The sequence below is a fragment of the Myotis davidii genome, unplaced genomic scaffold (assembly GCF_000327345.1).
Source record: "Myotis davidii unplaced genomic scaffold, ASM32734v1 scaffold663, whole genome shotgun sequence".
Lineage (NCBI taxonomy): Eukaryota > Metazoa > Chordata > Mammalia > Chiroptera > Vespertilionidae > Myotis > Myotis davidii.
Genome location: NW_006295816.1, coordinates 2,598,009 through 2,619,661, shown reverse-complemented (window position 1 = coordinate 2,619,661; position 21,653 = coordinate 2,598,009). Strand labels below are relative to the sequence as shown.

General features: G+C 43.3%; 1 protein-coding gene and 1 long non-coding RNA gene across 2 annotated transcripts in view; one reads left to right on the top strand and one right to left on the bottom strand.

Moving 5' to 3' along the window:
* The window catches only part of DOCK3 (dedicator of cytokinesis 3), a 160,642-nt gene that overhangs the window by 97,614 nt on the left and 41,375 nt on the right, over positions 1 to 21,653 (bottom strand). The window contains exons 5-8 of the mRNA XM_015568294.1: positions 15,798 to 15,946; positions 11,771 to 11,855; positions 7,289 to 7,330; positions 6,629 to 6,783 (exon numbers count right to left, since the gene is read on the bottom strand). Coding sequence (XP_015423780.1) covers positions 6,629 to 6,783; positions 7,289 to 7,330; positions 11,771 to 11,855; positions 15,798 to 15,946 — 431 coding nt within the window. The remainder of the gene's footprint in view (positions 1 to 6,628; positions 6,784 to 7,288; positions 7,331 to 11,770; positions 11,856 to 15,797; positions 15,947 to 21,653) is intronic.
* The window catches only part of LOC107184205, a 585-nt gene continuing 490 nt past the window's right edge, over positions 21,559 to 21,653 (top strand). The window contains exon 1 of the long non-coding RNA XR_001515027.1: positions 21,559 to 21,629. This is a non-coding gene — a long non-coding RNA (uncharacterized LOC107184205). The remainder of the gene's footprint in view (positions 21,630 to 21,653) is intronic.

Sequence of the window (21,653 nt, the reverse complement as noted above, 5' to 3'; positions counted from 1 at the left end):
CAGTAACGCTGCCACTGGCTCTCCGCCAGACTTACCATTGGCTGCAGCTTTTACATTTGTGGTTGCTTTTATGCCATAATGATTAGATTGTTTTTCAATATGTAATATTTCTAAAACTTAATTTTTTATTATTCTTACTTCAAAATAAGATTGTTGGAAACAGTAAATAAAATAGTAAATAGAATACTGCTTTTCCTATGTGCTCACTGCTCAGCGTTTTGCATAAACCCGCCCTTCCTCTTTTTAACAATCTTGGGATTGGTCCACATACAAGTTGCATTTCAATGCCCGCTTGGTCTCCTTTTCTCCTGGACTGTGCTTTAGTCTCCCGTCCTAAAGGCTTTTAGGCGTGCCCTGGGGACAGCCAGCGGGGCTTCCGTCAGTCAGTGGTTGAAGATGCGGTGGGTGGCGGTGGCCCCTTTTGTGGGACATGTTTGAAGTGAGCACAGGCCTTGGAGTCCAAACTGCGGAGCTGGGTTTTTTCTGACAGTTCCTGACCTAACGACTTGAGCCACGTGGTGCAGGCGCCTGTCTCCTCCCCTGTGAGCTTAGGAGGTGGCCGTGAGAAGTGAGGACGCGGCGAGGTTGGCCTTTAAGACAGTTGTTGCATCCTGGCGCTATGTGCTCCTCCTTGACTTGTCACATCCACCCCCACCCCACATACATCTGGCCGTGGACCCTTCATGGAGGGGTGAACGCGCCCTGAGAAAGGCCTTTCAGAGGTTCCCGATTCCAACACCCAGGATCCAGCCCTGGGAGAGGGGGTGGGCCAGTGTAGGTCAAATTTAAATGAGCAGTTCTTTTATAGGCTCAAAGCCTGGCTTTATGAAGCGATTCTATATCCGGCCTATCTGAGAAGCGGCCTGAAGTCCTGTTTCCTTGGAAAGTAGAAACCTGGGTTCTGTGTCAAAGGTACATGCATGACTGAGATCCTTCAGGCCAAGAGTAGGTCATTCCATTCTCACTAATTAAGTTCAACTGGCAAGGTTCCTGAAAATCCATGATTTTAGAGAACAAGGTCAAAGTTACCAGCACTGTTTCTCTCCCCTCCACCCCCATATTAATAAACAGAAGTGTAAAACCAGGGCCACCTTTAAGGGGTGTGGTCTGTAGAATAATGCCCCACAAAGAGAAAATAATAATTACTGGTCTAAAACCAGGTCCCTTAAACCTGCCCACTCCGTATTCCCACCTGTGGTTAATGGCCTCCACATACACTCAACAGTCACTCCAACACCGCAGAGCGAAGTCTAGCAAATGTAATAATCAATGAAGATAATATAATTTTGTCCAATAAACAAGGGATGGTTATGACTTGCTTTCCTGTTCGACCTATAAACTGTAGCTTTGCTTTCCATTTTCCAGCTACTGGACTCTCGTCTCTGGTGGATTCCTTCTTGTGTCTGAGCACCTCACCGCTTCACACTGTAGCTCCACCTCAGCCCAGGCTCCAGGTCCTGGGCCTCCACTGTCATTGATTTATTTAGTGCATCTCTCTATTCTGTCTTGATACTGAAATACTCCTATTTTCCATTAAAAGCTCTTGAAAGAAAATGCTATATTTTTGTGTTTAGGTTCAAACTTAAGGGCAATAATCAGATTGATATTTAATAGAGTTTTTAACTTCGATTTGAAGAGTCCATGTAAAGTGTTATGTGGACAAAAAGGGGGTAAAACTGACAAGCCCAGAGATGGAAAGTAACCTCACAGGGTGATCGGACCATAAATTTCTGCCTGGGCAGGTCACAGTGGGCAGTCACACCGGAGGCAGGTAATGTTTGTAGCAGAGAGTTTATCTTTGTCTTGGGTAAGGCGCTGCCACTGTTTTTGTGCATCTAGGTTAACATATCTTTGAAATAAGCCTTAACTACCCTCAAGAAAGCACATGATCTTGTTAACCATCCTGTACCAATCCCTGCCTTGTTTTCTCCCACTTCCATGTAATATTCCTCATGTTCCCTCTAATTCTAAATGCATAAAGTAAACTGCAAAACTGTCATTCTCTGGAGCATTTGAGATATTGCTTCCCAGCAACTGTCATCAGTTTTGGCTCAAATAAATTCTTACAAAAATTCTCTGCAGGGTTAGACATTCCTAAGTCAACATGTATTACGGCTCCCTGGCAAGCAAGGGGGGCGGCTAGGAGCTTCAATAATAATTAACTGAGTTCAAAGGAAGCAACTCGCTGATCTCTTTCCACACGAGTCTCTTCTAAACATGCTCAGAAGGAAAACGAGTTGGACTTCTCCCTCAGCAGCAGCCACACCTCCAGACGCCATGTTAGGTCAAGTTCGCTTATACGGTCATGTTGCAACAAAACGGTCCCCACTGTTTTCTACCAAAGAACAGATCTTCCGAAGCTCACAGCTGTATGTATTTTGTGTTGGAGATTCTCAATATCCATTTCTCTCATCCATTTGCCTTTGTCTAACAAGTCGGACTGTGGACATTCCTGGTTCCCATGACTGCAAAGGATCAATCTCGTTTCCGAGCCTCCTCTCATTTGTACTATTGCTTTTCTTCCCCGTGCCTGATTTCCCGTTACCCTAACAACAGCCCCCCGCGTGCTCCACGGACACCAAGCCTGCACATCCAATGCTCCGTTTTCCTTCCTCTCAGGAATCTCCATTCTTTGTTTTCAAGCAGCAGATAACACGCCTTTTCAAGTGGAAAGCCTGATGCCCTGGCTGATATGCGGACAGGGTCTAGTGTGACTCTACTTTGTCCTCTGTGTGATGATCTGGGCAGAGCAGAAGGCAAATTTCTTGTAAACAAAGAACTCAAAGAACCTGATCATTTCCTTTGCGCTTTTTATCCAGACTCTGCAGGACATTGTAGAAAACCTTTTCTCCAGCCTGACATCTAGACTCAGAATATAGTGAGAGATGGTATAATGGTACACACAGGAGAGCATTTTCTGACCTTATTCTCAGATGAAAACAACACAGGTTTAACTACAGACCAATGTACATATCCGAAGGGCAAGTTTCACTTGGTCTATCTCTTAGCAGATTTTCCCTATAATGTTTCTGAGTATGATCTGATGCGTTGGACATATATGTAGAAGCATGTTGAGTTGGCTTGCCCACTGGAATGCAATACAGTTGTCCCTTAAACAATGTGGGGATTAGGGGCACTGACACCCCCACCCCTGGCCACAGTAAAAAATCCACATATAACTTCTCCACAGCCATCCTCTCTATCTGGGAGGAGTGGTTCTAGGACCCTCCCCCATCATGGATACTAAATCTGCAGATGCTCAAGTCCCTTATACATAACTAGAGGCCTGATGCACGAAAATTCGTGCAAGAGTAGGCCTTCCTTTCCCCGGCTGCCGGCACCAGCTTCCCTCCAGCACCTGGGACACGGGCTTTGCTCTGGCCCCAGCTTTGTACAGAAGGATGTCCAGAAGGGCATCCAGTCTAATTAGCATATTACCCTTTTATTATTATAGATTGATTTTACAGAGAAGAAGAAGGAGAGGGAGAGGGAGAGGGAGAGGGAGAGGGAGAGGGATAGGGAAACATCGATCAGTTGCCTCCTGCATGCACATTGTTTACTTATTGTAAACAGGGGATTGAACCCAACACCTTTTGGTGTACAAGACGATGCTCCAACCAACTGAGCCACACCTGCCAAAGCCAAAAAGACTGTTCTGATGCACGGCTGGCTGACTCCATGGCTGTGAAACCAGGACTTTGGAGGGCCAACTGTATATTTATTGAAAAAAAATCAACATATAAGAGGACTGGCACAGTTCAAAACCGTGTTGTTCAAGGGTCAACTGTCAGCAGAGCCAGGATTCTAGCCCCTCTTATTCCCGCTGGGACTTAGAAAGTCCTTGGGGGCCTGTTGGCGTGGGCTGAGCATACAGGGGGACCATACCAGGGGCCTGAGTGGAAGCCTGAACTGCAGGACCATCACCAGCTGCCTGAATTCTTGCAGTTGAGCTGCAGCTGCATCACAGACATGACCTTTTGCAGAGGGAAGCAAAACTGCTTGACTTAGTAAACAATGTTCTCACCGTCATTTTAAAAGAAAATTTCTCTCCAGGGGCACCGGAGACTTTCAGAGGCAGTTAGCTCATGTGGGTAGAATGCCTGACTCTCGGCCAGAACCCTCACTTCAATTACAGAGGCAGCTGATTTTCAAGGAAAAGTTTATTCTACACAAGGGTATTCTGAATGGCGAGTAAACAGCAGAAAAGGAAATGAGGATTTTTTAGCTTGTTTTGCACAGCATCTGTGAAAAGATGCCTAACATAAGTGTTTCTGTGTGATAATCAAGAGTGGTTAAGTTTTTGAGGGCAACTTAGCATTCCTAAGGCCTAATAACAACAACAACAAAAACAAAAAACAACCCTCCCACCCCCAGCCTAGAGAAGACTCCTTGGGGACAGGCAGTGAAGCGCTGAGGTCAGTCACCGGTGCCCTGAGGCTTAGAGCACCTGCTAAAGCTAAGGGCAGGGAGAGAGCCGGGCATACTGACAGGCACACCAGTGCTGCGAGAAAATAAGTTAGTGACACAATCACACGCCTCCTGTGAATAGGGAAGCCACTTATTCCCGCTGGAAGTGTACCACACAGAACCAAACACGGATAACACAGGCTCTATTCTAGCAGATGATTGTGTGTACTATTTTGAGGAGGTAATTATATGGTAATTGTTAAATAAGATAATGGTTAACAGTCATAATAGATATGCATACAGAAAAATATTTTTAAACAAAGGTAATGACTTCCTTATAGAAGGGGAACCCATGATATTAGGAAAAAATAGGAAAGACATTTTAAATTCTCCTCTTACCTTACCCATCATCACTGAAAAGCAAAGCAGGTGTTGGTGCCACACTGCCAAGCTGGCCATTGAAAGAAGGGGGCAAGTATGGGCGAAACGTTTTGGAGGGTTTTTTCCATAGAGCACAACCAGGCTTTGTTATAATTCACTATCATTGTCTTTTCCTTAAGGCTGTTGCCAGCTACTTAAAAAAATTACTGACAAAACTTCAAATATCTGTCAATTCAAAGATTCTTTTCAAAAACTGTAGTCTTTTAAAAGTTACTTAAGTCATACTATGCATGTAGTTGTGAACAGTGAACAATATTTCATTAATGTTCTTTCACATACAGAATGTAGAAGTAAAAGTAGTCCCTTTTTTGGCAGAATTCTAAGATGGTCCCCCAAACTTGTCTCTTAATTCTAAGGCTGCATAATCCCCAGGAATGCAAATATAGTGGCTTTTATTCCAATGATCAGGTTATATTTTATGACACGACTGACTGCAAAACGAGGAGATTATCTGGGTGAGCCAGTCCTTAAAAAGTGCAGAATTTTCTCCCACTAGTTACAGAAAAGGAAGTCAGAGATTCGAAGCCTGGGAAGGGCTCACTGCACTGCTGCTCCCTAAAGATGGAGGGGGCCACACAGGCGAGGAAAGCAGGTGCCTTTTGGAGCCGAGAACAGCTCCTAGCGGACAGCCAGCAGGGGAGTGGGAGGCTCCTTTCTACAACTGTGAGAAACGGAATCTTGCCAACAAGCAGTGAGGCTGGAGCACACCCCCCAGGGCTGTCAGACTAGAATGCAGCGAGGTGACATGGCTTCCGCTGGCGATACCCTGAGCAGAGCATGCAGACCTGCCTGGACAGCCTTCTCATCGACAGAGCTGCGAACTAAAATCAGTCATTTTAGTCCATTACATTTGTGGCAATTTGTTATGCAACAGAAGACTATTTTAGTCCCTCACTTCCTTCTGCCTCAGTATTTTCAAAGGTTACACTATTATTTATTTAGACTGCCTTAAGATATTTGCTATTACAAAGTAACATTCTTGCATGTCTGAGTATGTTTATTGGCATCAAATTGTTCAAAGTAATATGTACACAATTTTTAAAATGTGCTTATGATACCAAAAGCAATGATAGAAAAATTAGAAACACTGGACTTCTTCAAAAGTAAAAACTGTTGTGCATTAAAGGACATTATCAAGGAAGTGGAGAAACCCTACAGAACGGGAGAACCATGTGTGAATCCTGAATCTGCTAAGGGTTTAGCCTCCAGAAAGATAAAGAACTTTATAGCTCAGCCGGCCTCTGGGGATGAGGAGCTGGAGGAGGGGAAAGTAGGCTCACCTCAGCCCCTGGCAGTGCCCCTCCCCACAGCCCAGGCCCAGAGAAGTGAGGGAGCCAGGCCCCCTCCCTCCTGCGGGGCAGCTGCTGTCCCCTCCCAGGCTGGAGCGGCACTGAGGGCTGCGCTGCCTCACTCAGGACACATCCCCTGCTGCCCTGCGAGACCCGCGCACGTGCGTGTGCGGGGGCAGAGCCCATGGTCCTGCCTCTGGAGCTGGGCCCCTGCGACCGTGCTGCTCCGTGTTCCCCGTGTTCCTTGTCTCTGGCTGGACAGGTGCCCCCTTTCTCTCCCTACAGTGCTGACAGCCCAGACTGGGATTTGAGACCCACGTGGAAGGAGGCACAGGATAAAAACAGGCCACACACGTGCCTTCAGGACACACGGGGACCTGAGGCAAAACGCCCAGCTCAGTGAGAGGAGGCTACTTGATCTTGTTTTGCTTCCCCGAAGGCCAGAGCGCTACCATCTGAACCCAGAGCCTCAGAACCTCTAGTGCTTTTACCTGATCTGCTTGCCTTCCCTCGTGTCGTACAAGGAAAAGAAGACGTCGGTGTCTTCCCCAATGGTGTTGTAGGTGAAACTCTTCAGGCTGAGGAAAAAGTGATGGGGCACTGGCATCCGGCAGGCTTCCCCGTGACGTGGGCGCATTGTGTCTACCTAACGAGAAAGGCAAACCCAGCGCTGTGTTACTGATTCATGGCTATTAATCATAAATAAAAGGAAAACTAAATGACTAACTCCCTGCACTGAGCCTGGAGGTGTTTTCTCTGCAGGAGGCGCATATGCGGCTGGGAGGGGCGAACAGCAAGCCACGGATGGAGGAACGGGAATTCCGACTCAAGAGAGAGCTCAGTCTCCCCCAGGTCACAAACATCTCAGCTCCCCAGGGAACCATTTCCAAGTCATTTCCTGGGGATCCTGCCTGGTCCTGATGCACGTGACTTCACTGCGAGGTGGAACAGTCCCCTCCTCAGTGACACGTGTCTCCCTGCAGGCTGAGCCAGCGCTCGGTCTCTCCCGGCAGCGCTGTGTGCACAAGCACAGAGGAGGGCGCCGGGACAAACCTGGTAAAGGGTCGGGCTCCCAGAGAAAGCGCCGCCCAGAGGAAAAGCCAGGGGGCGCCATTTCCCAGTGCCTCCCCGCGGGCTGGTGAGCCGCTTACCTGGGACGTGCTTTGCTGTACGCTCTGCCGGCTGGACAAATGCTATGGAGAGAGGAAGGAACAATTCACTCAACTGGGAAGGAAATGTCTGTTACGCATCTTCTTTCCATGTTAGGCATCCTGCTATGCCTTTGACATATATGAGCTCATTGAATTCTGACAGCCTCGTTAGATAAGTGTTCCTCTTATCTGATCAAACCTTAGACAACTCAGGCTGAGTACCCGGGAGCAGTCTGCTGAGGCTCACATGGCAAGAAGGGGACAAAATCTGGATCCAAACCCAAGCCTCTCCAGCTCGGGGTGCCACAGGAAGTACTTGCCACGGGAGCTGGGCTCCGCTCCTTCTCTCCACGTGCTGCCTGAGCCCGCCTTAACCTGAAGGGGCTCCCTCCCAAGCCTCTCTCCCTGTGGGTCCTCGGCTGCTGGCTCAGTTAGAAGCAGCAGATCCCACTCCCAGCCACACCCAAGTAGGTTGTGAAACTGTAGAGAAACCACTTACTCTCTCCAAGAGATGTGTTCCTTAACTGTAACAATAAGATAAAGGCTTTTGTCTTCCTCACAGGGGTAGTATGAGGCTCAAATTTCACAGAGAAGCAGCATGACATGGTAATTAGGGACCTATGTCAGGACACCTGCTTTTCCATCTTGACTCACACCTGTGTTTCCTCCTCTGTAAACTGAGGATAACTTTTTTAAAAATCTTCACCTGAGGACAGTTTTTCCACTGATTTTCAGAGATACTGAGAGGGAGGGAGGAGAGAGAAATATCGAAGTGAAAGAGACATATTGACTGACCGCCTCCTGCACATACCCCAACCGAGGGTGGGGAACGAACCAGCAAATGAGGTGTGTGCCTTTGACTGGGAGTTGAACCGGGAAACCTTCAGTCCAAGGACCAACACTCTAATCACTGAGCAACAGGCCAGGACAAGGATAACATTTTGTGAACTCAACATCACAGGATTTTGTGCAGATTAAGTTAGTATATACCTATATTTGTGAGTGATTGACCACTATTATCTATGATTAGTATTCTTATTATTGGTGTTCTTCTTATAATTAGTTACTATAGAAAAGTCAGTCACATTTAGAAGTAACCCTTGCCAAAGATAAAATGATTAGCTCACAAACATTAGGTGCCTGGTCTTGGTGAACTCAATAGTGAGTTTCTATCCTGTTCCTGTGGGCCCTAGAAGTGTGAGGAAACGGGCATTTGGTGAACTGTTCCACCGACTGGTTTCTGAGTAGAATGGTCTCATTTCTTTTCCAAATACACACCGTAACCCTAGATAAAACTAAAGTAAAATTAAATATTCATTTAAATGCATCTCACGCTCTGGCCGGTTTGGCTCAGTGGATAGAGCGTCGGCCTGCGGACTGAAGGGTCCCAGGTTCGATTCCAGTCAAGGGCATGTACCTTGGTGGCGGGCACATCCCCAGTGGGGAGTGTGCAGGAGGCGGCTGATCAGTGTTTCTCTCTCATCGATGTTTCTAACTCTCTATCCGTCTCCCTTCCGCTCTGTAAAAAATCAATAAAATATATTTAAAAAAAGAAGAAAAAATTTCCCACTTTAAAATAAATAAATGCATCTCACAAGCTGTATTTGCTATTAAATATTCATGTGCATTGTTAGTTAAATTAGCAAGTTATTATTGACTATTAATATTCATTCATAGGACTACATGCCTGGGTTGCAGGCTCGATTCCCAGTGGGGAGCATGCAAGAGGCAGCCGATCAATGATTCTCTCTCCACTGATGTTTCTATCTCTCTCTCCCTCTCCCTTCCTCTCTGAAATCAATAAAAAAATATATTTTTTTAAAAGTTTGCAATAAAGTTATCAGTCCTCCGTTCACCCTGTTCTGTGCCCCAAAAGGTGCTGTCTGTACCTTTACTGTGTTCTTCCTAAAATAATAAAATATTTCTATATGTCATACTTAAAATACTCTTGCTCTATCCAATTTTTGATTTCTCTATTGTGGGCTTTTTATAATGGGAGCTGAGGATTATCCTATTTGTTTATATCTATTTCACTTCAACCGTATGTGTAATGTCTCACGAGTTTTGGTCAAAACTTGTTAATACTATTGTAACATTTAACTACTGTTCACGCTAAGCCAAGTAGTGGACTTCAACTACACTTCCTTTCTCCTACTGCCTTCTGCTTTTGTATTGGAGGTCACTTAGTTTTATTTAAATTATAGGGTCTTTCCTATGCCCTCCAATAGCTCTCCAAAAGCCCTTTCAATAGCGTTTCCCACGCGGGAAAGCCAGCAGACCCTCCATAAAGGGGGCTTTCCCCTGGAGAGACCCCTGCTGGTGGCGCCTCTGCTTCCACGAGGACCAGTTACTCAGGCCGGCTGCGCCCCCGTAACCTGGGACTTCCCTCTGAGGTCACCCCAAGCATTCTTTGCACCTCTCAACTGAGTCAGAAGTCCTTTCCTGATGGCACATAATAGCGTCTTTTGGTTTCCTCCCATATTTTAAATAAGTAAATTACTATTCAGTGGTTTCCTGAAAAGGGTTTTTAAAGAAAGAGATTTTTTTTTGAGGCTAAGTGAGCAAAATTTTCTCTAGGCCACTTTCCCATTTGACTGATAATGTGGCTCAGTAAACATAAAATTCTAGGTTGAATTTTGTCCCCGTCAGCACTTTAAAGGCAATTCTCCATTGTTGCTAGTTTTCAAAGTTGCTTTTAGGAAGACAAATGCTATTCTTACAACAAATCCTTAGTAGGTGACCTATTTTTCTCTCAGGAAGCTTTTCAGCTTTGTGAGCTGAAATTTCACAATTAAATGTTAAATACTTGTTCTACCATTCCAATCTGGAGACTCATATCTCTCTTCTGGGAAAGTGTTTTTCTAGCCGTATGAGATATAACTGGCATACAGTGCTGCATAAATTGAAGGTGTAGGATGTGATGATTCTATACACATATACGCTGTGAAATAAGCTAATTTCGTTTCACATAACTGCCTGTTGCTGGGTGTGAGATTTAAGAACTACCCTTTTAGAAACTTCCAGTGCACAACACCCGCTCTCACCCACCACCCCCATGCGGAGCATCAGATCCCCAGAACGCAATCCTCTTCGCTGTGGAGGTCTGTGCCCTTTGACCAACGTCCCCCCACCCTCAGCCCTGGTGATCACCATTCTACTCTGTTTCTATGAATTCAGCTTTTTCAGAGTCTACATATTAGACCTTAAAGTATTTGTCATTCTCTCTTTGACTTAGCACAATACTCTCAAGGTTCCCCCATGCTGTCACAAATGACAGGTAACTTCTTTCTTACCGCCAAATCGTATTCCACTGTACACATACACAGCACTTTCTTTAGTCATTCATCCACCAATGGACATTTGTTTAGGTTGATTCTATGTGTTGGCTACTGTGAATATGCTGCAATGAACATGGGAGTGCAGTTGCCTCATTGAGATCCTGATTTTAATTCCTCTGGGTATATATCCAGAAGTGGGATTACTGGATCAGATGGTAGTTATATTTTTTATTTTTTGAGGAATCGCCATACAGTTTCATAGCGATTATACAAACTTGCATCCCCACCATCAGTGCACAAGAGTTCTCTTCTCCACATCCTGGCCACCACTCAGCTCCTGTCTTTGTGATGACAGGCATTCTACTCCAGGTGTGAAGTAATATTTCATTGCGGTTTTAATTTGCATTTCCCTAATGATCAGTGATATTGAACACCTTTTTATCTTCTTAAATAGAAACTTGTAATTCTTTCTAAAACTGATAATTCTCACCAGTATACAGGGTGTTCCAAAAAATGGTGTCCCCCCAAAATATATACACACTATGTCTTCAGATTCTATTACATCTTTGAAAATGAAGTGTATTTAACAAGCACTACCTTTATAATTATGCAAAGTATGTACACTTCAGGGGCACCCTGTGTGTTCCTTGAATATGTACATTCTCCTTAAAGTGAGGTTTCACCCAGTCCCTTAGTCTAAACTTAATAGTCACCTAAGGTTTCTGATGCTTGTTTTACTTTAAAATTGTGTATCTTTCTTTCATTTACTTCTTTTTAGTCAGCTTATAAAATGTAATCTTGGCCATTTGCCAACTCAATACATTTTTTTAACAGGTTGTCTCTCTCTCTTAGAAATATTGACACATTATTTCCATGGTTAATCACTACATTAGCCAATAACTGGCTCTTTTAAGCTTCAACTAGAGACAGAATGTTAGGAACTGGTGAAGGCTGAAGGAGCTTTGGCTCTGTTCACCAGCACAACCGAGAAACGCCCCACCGACAGCACAATAGCCCAGCTCTCTCCACAGCCATTCCATTTAGAAGAGCAAGTGTGATGCACTGCCAGAATAAGGGAGACCCCTTCATTATACTGGGACAAAGACAAAGGAACACTTCTATTTCATAACATTAGTTCATAACATAATTAGGGAAAGTACAGGAGAAAGAGGAGGTGTGCAGGAACAAGCGGTAGGTTTCTTACCATTTTGTAGAGATCAGAGACACTGATCTGGTCCGAATCCACTACCTCAAAGTCCTTCCGAGGCACCAGGTCCAGGCCCAAATGCCTGGTGAAGAGAAAGACCACACTCAGCACGCATGTCCCCGCGTGCTTAGCTTTCTGTCCGTGCCGCAAGCCCAGGCCGCCATGAGCTTGTGGACGGGGCTCAGACCCGGCCTCGGGGGTACAGGCCTCTGGTAATACTTCACTGTGTTCACCGTTAGGTGAGTACGTAAGGCTGACACACGTCTAGGCTCCAGCAGTCCCCTTGTGATGGTAAGAAGGATTCATTTGACATCACCTTGTTAACAGACCGATTGTGTTCATTAAGGATGGGTTTTCCATAGATCATGAATAAGTCAATTTTCTTTTATTTCTCCCCATCCTACAAGCATGCTCAAGGTTCAGTCATGCATCACTTCCACTACCAAGAGAAGTTATCTAGGATCCAAGTAGATTGTAATCCAAAGTTAAACACAGAACAAAATCACCTGCTGAAGATAATGCAAGGAAATGTATGTTTTGGTGGAATTTTATCTCATTTTCAATTTAATTAAAACTGACATTGGGTTATATATAGTAAAGACATTTCCACATATTAGCCAATGTGTTAAGAAACTTTAGACAGAAGTTTAACCGAGGAGTACTACTCCCAAAGAACTCAGTACTTGGAAGATCTGGTATAACTTGGGCAGAAAGGAAGAAGTCATGTGATTAACGTCGACCTAGAGGCAGTGTGAGACAGTGACTAACTGGACATAATCAGAACTCTTGGGTTCAAACATGGTACATAGTTTATAGCCAATAAATGTTAGCTCCTTCCTCTCTCTCTAGAAAAACAGCTCTAGACCTGGAGTCCAGTGGAACTGTGGACCCCTGAAACTGCTTACAACAGTATGTACGCTTGTTCATTTTACAAGTGATCATTTAGAACATTTTCCAAATATTCTGTAGTCATGCCACTGAAATCTTTTTAAATACAAAAATGAGACAAAATTTTATATACATTCTTTAACCACTAGAGGTCACAAAATATATGATAGACTAATAGTAGAATTAAGTAACAAAAAGACTATGCAAACAACCCAATTCAAATAGGTGTTTTCAATATAAGAGCTTAAGGGAAAATGCAGATGGATCTAAGTCAATAGGACTGGGAATGGGTGAAAGTGCTCTGAATCGGTGCACCGCACACAGTGATACCCATGCAAACTCTCTTATTAGCACTCTGACGCTCTTGCCTTGCTTGTCCACTCAGCTATCCACCGACATACCCATCCACTCACCTCACAGACCTTTTATGCACCGACCAAGGTGCTGAATACAAGAAATACGGCAGTTTTCAGTCAAGCCAATGTTGGTACTCATCAAGCCAATTCTCCCCTGAGAGCGAGTCTTTTCCCTCTCCTGGAAGTCACTAGAGCACAGCACCTTTTAGCTTCTCGATTTCATTAAGAAATAAGAGAATGATCCACAGGTGATCCAATAAAATAGAAGACAAGTTCCTTCTACTAAGATTGACTTTAATGGAGAGAGTAGTTCTCAAAAGCTAAGTTGGACGACTGTCCCCACTGGAAGAAGGAAGAGAGGCTGCACGGTGAGAAGCAGCACGTGCTCACCACAAATCCCCTCGGAGGGAGGATCCTGGCCTTCTCTATGGTTTAAGGACAAGGAAGTTACCAGGAAGTGCAGGAAATGATTAGATAGTACGGTTGCACATCTCCCACCATAATTTTGAAGATATTACTTCATCATATTCTAGCATCCAGTGCTACTGATAAAACTGTGGAGGCCAAGGTGGTCCTTATTCTTAAGACTTGTTTTTCTGTCTGAAAACCTTTCAGGATCTTCCCATCACCCTGGGACACTGAACTGTCTCCATGTGCCTTGTGTGGGTTTGGGGTTTCCCCATTCAGATTAGGCATTTGGGGGGCCCTTCCAATCCCAAGACTCCTGGTTCTTTGGCTCTGAGAAATGTTCTTCCAGCATTACTCTGGGATGTCTTCTTTATTTGCCTTTGTGTGTGTGTTTTTTCCTGGAAATTACAATGTCTGATGTGGGACCCCTGGCCTAACCCTCTGTATTGCCCTTCTTTCTTCAATCACGTCCCATTCTTTTTGATTTTCCTAGTGACAACATAAAATTATCTTTCTAAATGTTTTATTTTGGAAGTCACATATTCTGTTCCTTTTTCATAGCATTTTATTCTACATAATAAATTTTCTTGATTATTTTGGAGGATACTCAGAGATTTTTTAAAAGTTCAGTAGATGAGTGGATTAAAAAACTGTGGTACATCTACATAACGGAATACTACGCTGCTATAAAAAGGAACTCCTACCATTTGCAACAGCATGTATGGGCCTGGAGAGCATTATGCTAAGTGAATTAAGTCAGTCAGAGAAAGATAAATATCACATGATCTCACTCATTTGCGGAATATAATGAACAACATAAACTGATGAACAAAAACAGATCCAGAGACAGAGAAGCATCGATCAGACCATGAAACCTCAGAAGGAAGGCAGGTAAGGGGGGTAAGGGGGAGAGAGCAACCAAAGGACTTATATGCATGCATATGAGTCTAACCAATGGACAAGACACTAGGAGGGTGAGGGCATGAGCGGGGGTGGGGTGGGGGGACTATAAGGGGTAAGAACACATATGTAACACCTTAATCAATCAAGAAAATAAAAATAAAAAAGTTCTTTACTCCTCCTGATTCTCTCAGGGGCCTGATGCCTTCCTCTGGGCTAGGTATTTTGTTTACTCTGATTTCTGTCTCTTCCCTATGGAAGGATTTCTTCAAATATTTGATGATACTCAATTGTCCATTCAGACTTGAAAGCCCTTCGAAGTGTGGGAGTTTTCTGTACGTGGGTAGGTGGCTAGCAGCTTCTCTTTTTGCTGAGTGGAAGGGATTTGGTCATTACACTCTGAAACCCACAATAAGGCCCGGCTCTCTCTTGTCCAGTTTCCTCCCGGGCAGCTGGCCTTGGTATTTGGAGCCTGAAGTCGAACCCCTGGCTGCCAAGCATTCTCTCATGGTGGTGGATTAGTTCTTTTACAGACTCTCAAGAATCCCCCTTTTTTATGTTCCAAGGCCCACTCCTACCCTCCATGATTCTGGGGGTTACAAAGGAGCAGCTCCTTCATTAGCTAACATTTCCCACACATACACTGGGCTTCCTCTGTCACTAATCCTCCAACTACTTTGTAGAAATGGGTTTCTAGATCTCATTTATTGCTGGCCCCCTCCCATTCTTTTTATTTTCTAATATTTAATGAAGTCTTGAGAGGGAGAGGAGCTAAAGACTTGCACTAATATACTTTAGGTATATGTATGTCTTATAGGAAGTAAACTGGTCACTTCAAAGTTCAATGGACATGATTTTAAGATAATGAGACAAAAGTATCTGAAAATTATATCAATTATTAAGTCTAGGAAGAAGGAAAATCAAAATACTATTTACTCTAGCTTCCCATACCAAAGTCTTAGGATTGTACTTATACGGCAATAGCAAATAATCACACCTATAAATACAGGACTATATGTGAATGAAAATTAGTTAAGAATATTCTGAAGTACAGATGTAGAAATTCCCATTGGTGTATATGCTTATTTAGATGCACTGCATGACTATAAAAAGTAAAGGGCACCAAATTCACATTTATCAAAAAGGTACTAAAAGATGAAACAAAAGCATATTCTGATTCCTGAGGTCGATAATCAAGGAATTTGAGCTGGCAGAGACCTCAGTAGATCATGTTGTCCAATCTGATTTTCCAGAAGTTAAAATGGAGGCTGAGAGAGTTTCAGTGAGTAGAGCCAGTGCGTGTCCTTTGCTAAACTAAAAGAAATGACAACGCGTAGTAAAAATGGCCAAAGCTTAGTAGATAATATAATAATGACTTTTAATCACTAAGGAGAAGCTAGGATTAAGTGCAAACCCATGAGGACTGAGTTACTGTAATAAACCTGAGATGCCCAAAGAACAGACATACTTACTCGTTCCCCCAGTCCAGGCGCACGGTGATGTGCCGCTTAACCTCCCGCACCTGGTCCTGAGTCAGGTGACCAGACAGTAGCTGCCTTCGAAGGTCAATAAGTTCATTCATCACATGGCGCAGTTTGTAGAAAAGATCTACTTTGTGTTTCTGAAAGGGCATTTTTGGTGTTGGGTGAAATAAAAAATGGACATGGAAAAGGAATGAAAAAAGAAAGAGAAACAGTTAAACTATGGAAAGTGCTCATTTCTCTAAACCTCTAAAAAAGGCAATGCAAAGAGAAGTTTATCTAAGAATCTTCAAGTCCTTAGTGTGTACTCCCTAAAAACCTCCACGCAGGGACAGCTAGTGCACTGCAATCGCCCTGGCCATGCACAGTGCTGTTTATCTGCACTCCGTCCTGAAGGACTCATTTCCCAGGGAATCCTCCTCACTACACTTCATCGGAACGGGAAGTTGCACAGGAGCCGAGATCTGTTTCTCTGACAGAAGGTACTGGCCTGAGCAACCAAGATTCCACCCATCCAGCAGCATCTCTGGTTTTCCCAGGAGGAATGCTCAGCGGGGGGAGGGAGAGCGAGAATCACTTGCCCTATTTAAAGGCACTCGGGTTTCAAATAAAGCCGAGTCTCCAGAGGAACATTCACTCCTGGTTTCCAGGCCTCATCTGGCTTTAATGAGCTTTTGTAAACAGTATGTGTCCCTAGGGTCACAGATGCCTCGTCTTTTTAGTTTAATAAAAAGTGTCACCTTCATAAGAGTTAACTGGGAACCTTTCAATGAACTTAATGATGTCGCAGTGGCTATACTTACAAGAAAAAAATGTAAGTGCCATGACAGTAAATGCTTGAGCAAAACGATATACTTAAGAACATAGATTTTAAAACTAAATTCCTATCTGCTCACAAATGAAATTTTTATTTGGGGATTTTTAGGTTTCTGTTTGTATTATAGAGAAGCATAATTTTATATCATTAAAATTCTTGGGATGTAACTTATTTGAATAGAATGCTTTGAAAGACAGATCAGCCTATCCTGGAATTTTTAGCCGGTGCGTCGCAGGAACGTTTGAAACAGGCACTACCTGCCTATTCAGCGGGGGCGCTGGCCTCTTTCCCCTTACGGGGTCAAATACAAAAATGACAACAGGCAACACAACAACAGCCGTCCGGTGTGAAAGAATCAAAATTATACCCATTTTCTTTGTCAGATAGGCATAAAATAGAATATATTTTTGATGTGCCACAGAATTTTAGTAATTAGTTTATGTGTGTCATGAAGTGAAAATCATTGACATACTATTTGTGAGTAAAACCTGTATCTGAGATTTCCCCTAAAAGGGGGCTTGCCAAAATAAGCTTGATCTAAGTGGCCATAAATAAAATTAATTATACAGTAAGTTACAAATGTTTTTGCTTTGTTAATTATAAAGCAAATTGGCTAATGTTTTTAGATGGCAGTGATCTCACGACAAATGTTAGAAACATCATACTACTGAGAAGTCACCTAGTGGAGCACTAGACTTAAAGGTGTATCTTAAAGAGAAATTATTTTTAACTGGAAAACCTACGGACTCATGTTCTCTAAGAACATTTCAAAAGGCGTGCTGGCCCTTCTTTAGTCCGTGAGCACATGAAGACAATTAAGCACCTGCTGGGACACAAGCCGACCGAGGGCAGGATGTCTAGGCCTGCCAGCTCAAAAAGCAAGGCCTAAGCAACAGCATCCTCTGGCCACGCGAGATCCTGAAGACGAGCAGGAAAGGCAATGCGGTTCTGATAAAACAAGGCTACCTATCTAAATTTCAAACAGGAAGTTGGAATTATTTTCCCACGGCACCACATGTGATAACCCTGCATATGCACATGGGCACTTATTCGTTCACTCAATTAACAAAAGCTCACGGAGCAGCGGAGCAATGCTACCATGGTGTTGTGAGCAGAAGTTCCTACTCCTGTGTTTTCATTCCTCGGAGCAGAGACGGACAAAAGGAAAAGGAATAAATGATGGTGGCTAAGTTCTAAGAAACAACGTTAAAGCAGAATAGGGACAGTGGGTAGCTGTTGGTGGGCTGGCGGGGATGGGGAGAGGTGCTCCTTAGGTAGGGTAGCCAGGGAAAGGCTTCTTTGAGAGCTGAACTGAGAACAGAAACATGAAGGCAGTGAGGTGACAGCATCTGAGGAAACTGCGGGAGTTTTAGAGGCACCAGTCAGCAAGCGCAAACGCCTCGATGCGGAAGGGGACTTGGCGTGGAGGACAGAGACCCGTGCCCCCAGGCGGAGTGAGCCGGGAGAGTGGTGATGCTGCAGTCAGAGGCCACAGGGGCCAGATGAGGCGGCCTGCCTGCCATCTTTGGCTTTTATTCCAAACAAGATGGGAAGCCACTGGAAATTTGCAGCAGAAGAGTGGTGTGCCATGACTTAAGTCTTGAAAGCATCACCCTGAAGGCTCTGTTGAGAGGAAACCATGAAAAAGAGGAACGCAGGGGTCCCAGTGAAAAGCTCTTGATTGCAATGACCCCCGGAATGATGGCTGAGGAATGAAGGTCAGACGGTGGTGATAAAAATGGTAGGGCTTGGTTTTGACATGACCGAGCTATCAAGATCTGTGGATAGAGTAGGGGTGGGAAATGAATGAAGTCAAAGATCACTCCTTTTCCTGGCCTGGGAACACATCTGAAAGAGGGAAACAAGGTTTAATTTGGACATGCTAATTTGACAGTTGACATTCCGACGTCAGAAAATCAAGAATTGTCTAGCCGAGAAAACTATGAGGGAGGAATAAGCAGGGAGATGAAAGAAAAAGCAATATTGAAAACAGGATTTTAAAAAGGACTTTGTCAAATGCACTGAAAGATTAAATAAAATACAGACTGAGAACTGGTCACTGGATTTGGCATGGTAGTGGCCATCGCTGACCTCTACAAGGGCAGTTTTGATGGAATGAGTGAGTTCATGAGAGAACTGAGTATGGATGAACCTAGAGGATATTATGCTAAGTGAAATAAGTCAGACAGAGAAAGACAAACATATGATATTACTTATATGTGGAATTTAAAAAAACAAATGAACAAAACAAAAACAGATTCATAGAAACAAAGATCAAACTGATGGTTGCCAGAGCGGTGGGGTGGGGGTGGGGGTGAGAAGATGGGTGAAAAAGAAGGGGAATGTAGTTTAAAATATTGTGACAGCTGCATGGTGACAGCTGGTTACTTGACTTAGTGTGGTGATCGCATCATAAGGTATATAAATGTCAAGTCACTATATTGTACACTATATTGTAAACTAATATAATAATGTATACCAACTATATTTAAATTTTAAAAAGAAAACAAACAAAAAAAGAAATGGAGACAGAGCACAGACAATTCTTTTGTAGAATTTTCAGTAATTGGAGGCAAAGCATGAGGTAGCAGAACAGGGCTGTGTGACCAAGGGAGAGGATTTCAGGCTATTTGTATGCTGAAGGGAATGACCTAAAAGAGAGAGAATATTTGATGATAGACGTGTTAAATTCCTCAGTAGCCAAAAAGAGGTGGGTTCTGGGTCAAAAGAGGAGGCTTCGCTTAAGCTGGATACCCTGAATTTTGGCACAAAGAGGAAAGGTATAGGATGTGGCTAATGCCACAGTAGCTGGGAGGTTTGGTGACAGGAGACCGTATTTTTCCTCGGTTGCTTTAGTCTCAAGGACATAAAATGCAAGGCCATCGGCTGAGAGTGAGGGGGTAGGAGCGAGTCTGAGAATAGAGAAGATGGAAGACAGTTCCATAGAGAGTGGTAACACAGATCAGCAGGGGAACGGGAGTTCAACTGCCAGATCTGTGAGCATGAATTAAAAGGTTGCGTTTTTGTTAAGCCAAGTACATCTGACGCTTGAACAACATGGGTTTAAACTAGGCAAATCCACTATACCCAGGTTTTTTCTCAATATTAAATACCTACACATTTTCAATCCATGAGTGGCAGTCTATGGATGTGGAGGGCCAACTGTATGCACTGACCTACGCTACTTCACACTGGGAACTTGAGCATCTGCAGATTCTGGTACCCATGGAAAGTCCTGGAACCAACCCCTGAGGATACTGAGGGACAACTAAGCTTTGGGGGAATCAAAAGTTATACACGGATTTTCAACTGTGCTGGGCGTCAGCACCCCTAACCCATGTTGTTCAAGAGTCAATGTATAATGTATATTGATACTGAAATATTACATACACGTGTATATGTACACACACCGTACAAGGTGAGCAATCTGGCGACTGGCCCCCGAGCACACGGTTTACCTAGGATCACCTGACCCCACAGGCCAGCGGGATATCCCACTCAGCTTTTCCACTGAGAGGCCTGCTCCTCTGCAGATTAAACAACAGTGTGATGAGGCAGGGTAAGGGTTAGCTTTCCTGCACAATCATCCCTAGTTCCTGTCACTGCTCAAATAAAAGCAGGGGAGGGGTTAAGTGTATGAAGAAAAAGAAATCTGTAGCCCATCTTAGCCACACGTTCAGCTTCTCCAAAAGCTCAATAGTCTAATATTTGTCAAGAACAGTCACAGACTATTTGGGAAACAGACCGAAGAATCAGCAGAAACTATAAATTTAACTACTTTGCAACCATGTGCCAAGAAGAATTTGCCTCTCATTGTGCAAGAATCCCTGTAACTCTGCAGAAAAAATCTGAGGCTTAATACTCCCGATTTAAAAATTATTTTTACTGAACTGCATGTAACCCAATGTGGGAGAAAGGTTGTGCTGCGATGATGCCTCTGAATTAGCAGATGAGCAGCGCTGTAGAGGATCAATCCTAAAGTACGCCATCTTTATTTAAAACTACATATTCATAAAGGCATGCTGATATGATTATAAAACTCTACTTAAAAGAAAATTACATCAAAAGTAATGATCTCCTCAAAGAGAACAAATGTCCTGCCTTTAGTACGAAAAACTTTAGGTGAAAATCAATTTAATGAAAGTTAAACTATACATCTAAAATTCAAGTTGTTAAGGGAAGATTCCCAGATGTCTCCATTTTACCTCTTACTTTGGAACATTTACTTTATATGTAGATAGATGGTTTATTCTCTCATTTTATTTCTTGTTAACAAAATAACCATTTTAAACTTGAATTTATTTAAACTTCTCCAATATTCCTTTTCTTTAAAATTGCTATTAATAATCAAACCTCTTACCATGTTAACCTCTAATCCTATTAAAATTGTTTGTGTTATACCACAAAGCTTTAGTGCTCATCTCAGTACAATATAAAAATATCTAAACTGCAGTACCTGCAACACTAATCACCTTTCTGCTGCAAATATCTTTTAAGTCCAGGATTTCAACTTCCATTTTAGGTTGTTGAACTACATAACTAGCAAAGGCTTGAAAATGAGTTCAAAAGAGAAAATCCTATGAAACAAAACAATATCTAAATCCAAGCTATTTTACACTTATCTCCACGTACATATTTGTAAGAAATACAAATGCAAACAAGCAATGTGAAAATTACTCTTAGACCAGTGGTTCCCAACGTGGGGCACACACCCTGCAGGGGAGCAATGTGATTTTTAAGGGGGGCAATTCGAGAATGAGTTATTAACAGTGAATTTTTGCATCTCTTATAGTTCTAGAGGCCTCGTATACAGTATATAAATATATATTGTGACATATTTGTGCAATTCACAAATTATGTTTTGAAACTTTATTTGCTATTTTTTCAGATCACTTCATATTATTATTTTTTATAACAATTTCTTAGTGATTTCTTCCTCAGTTCGTCAGCTGTCCTTTCGTTCTTTTATTTTTCTCTTTCGTGGATGCCATGTTCTTTGGAAGTTTGTTTAGGCCAAGTTCATGGCCTTT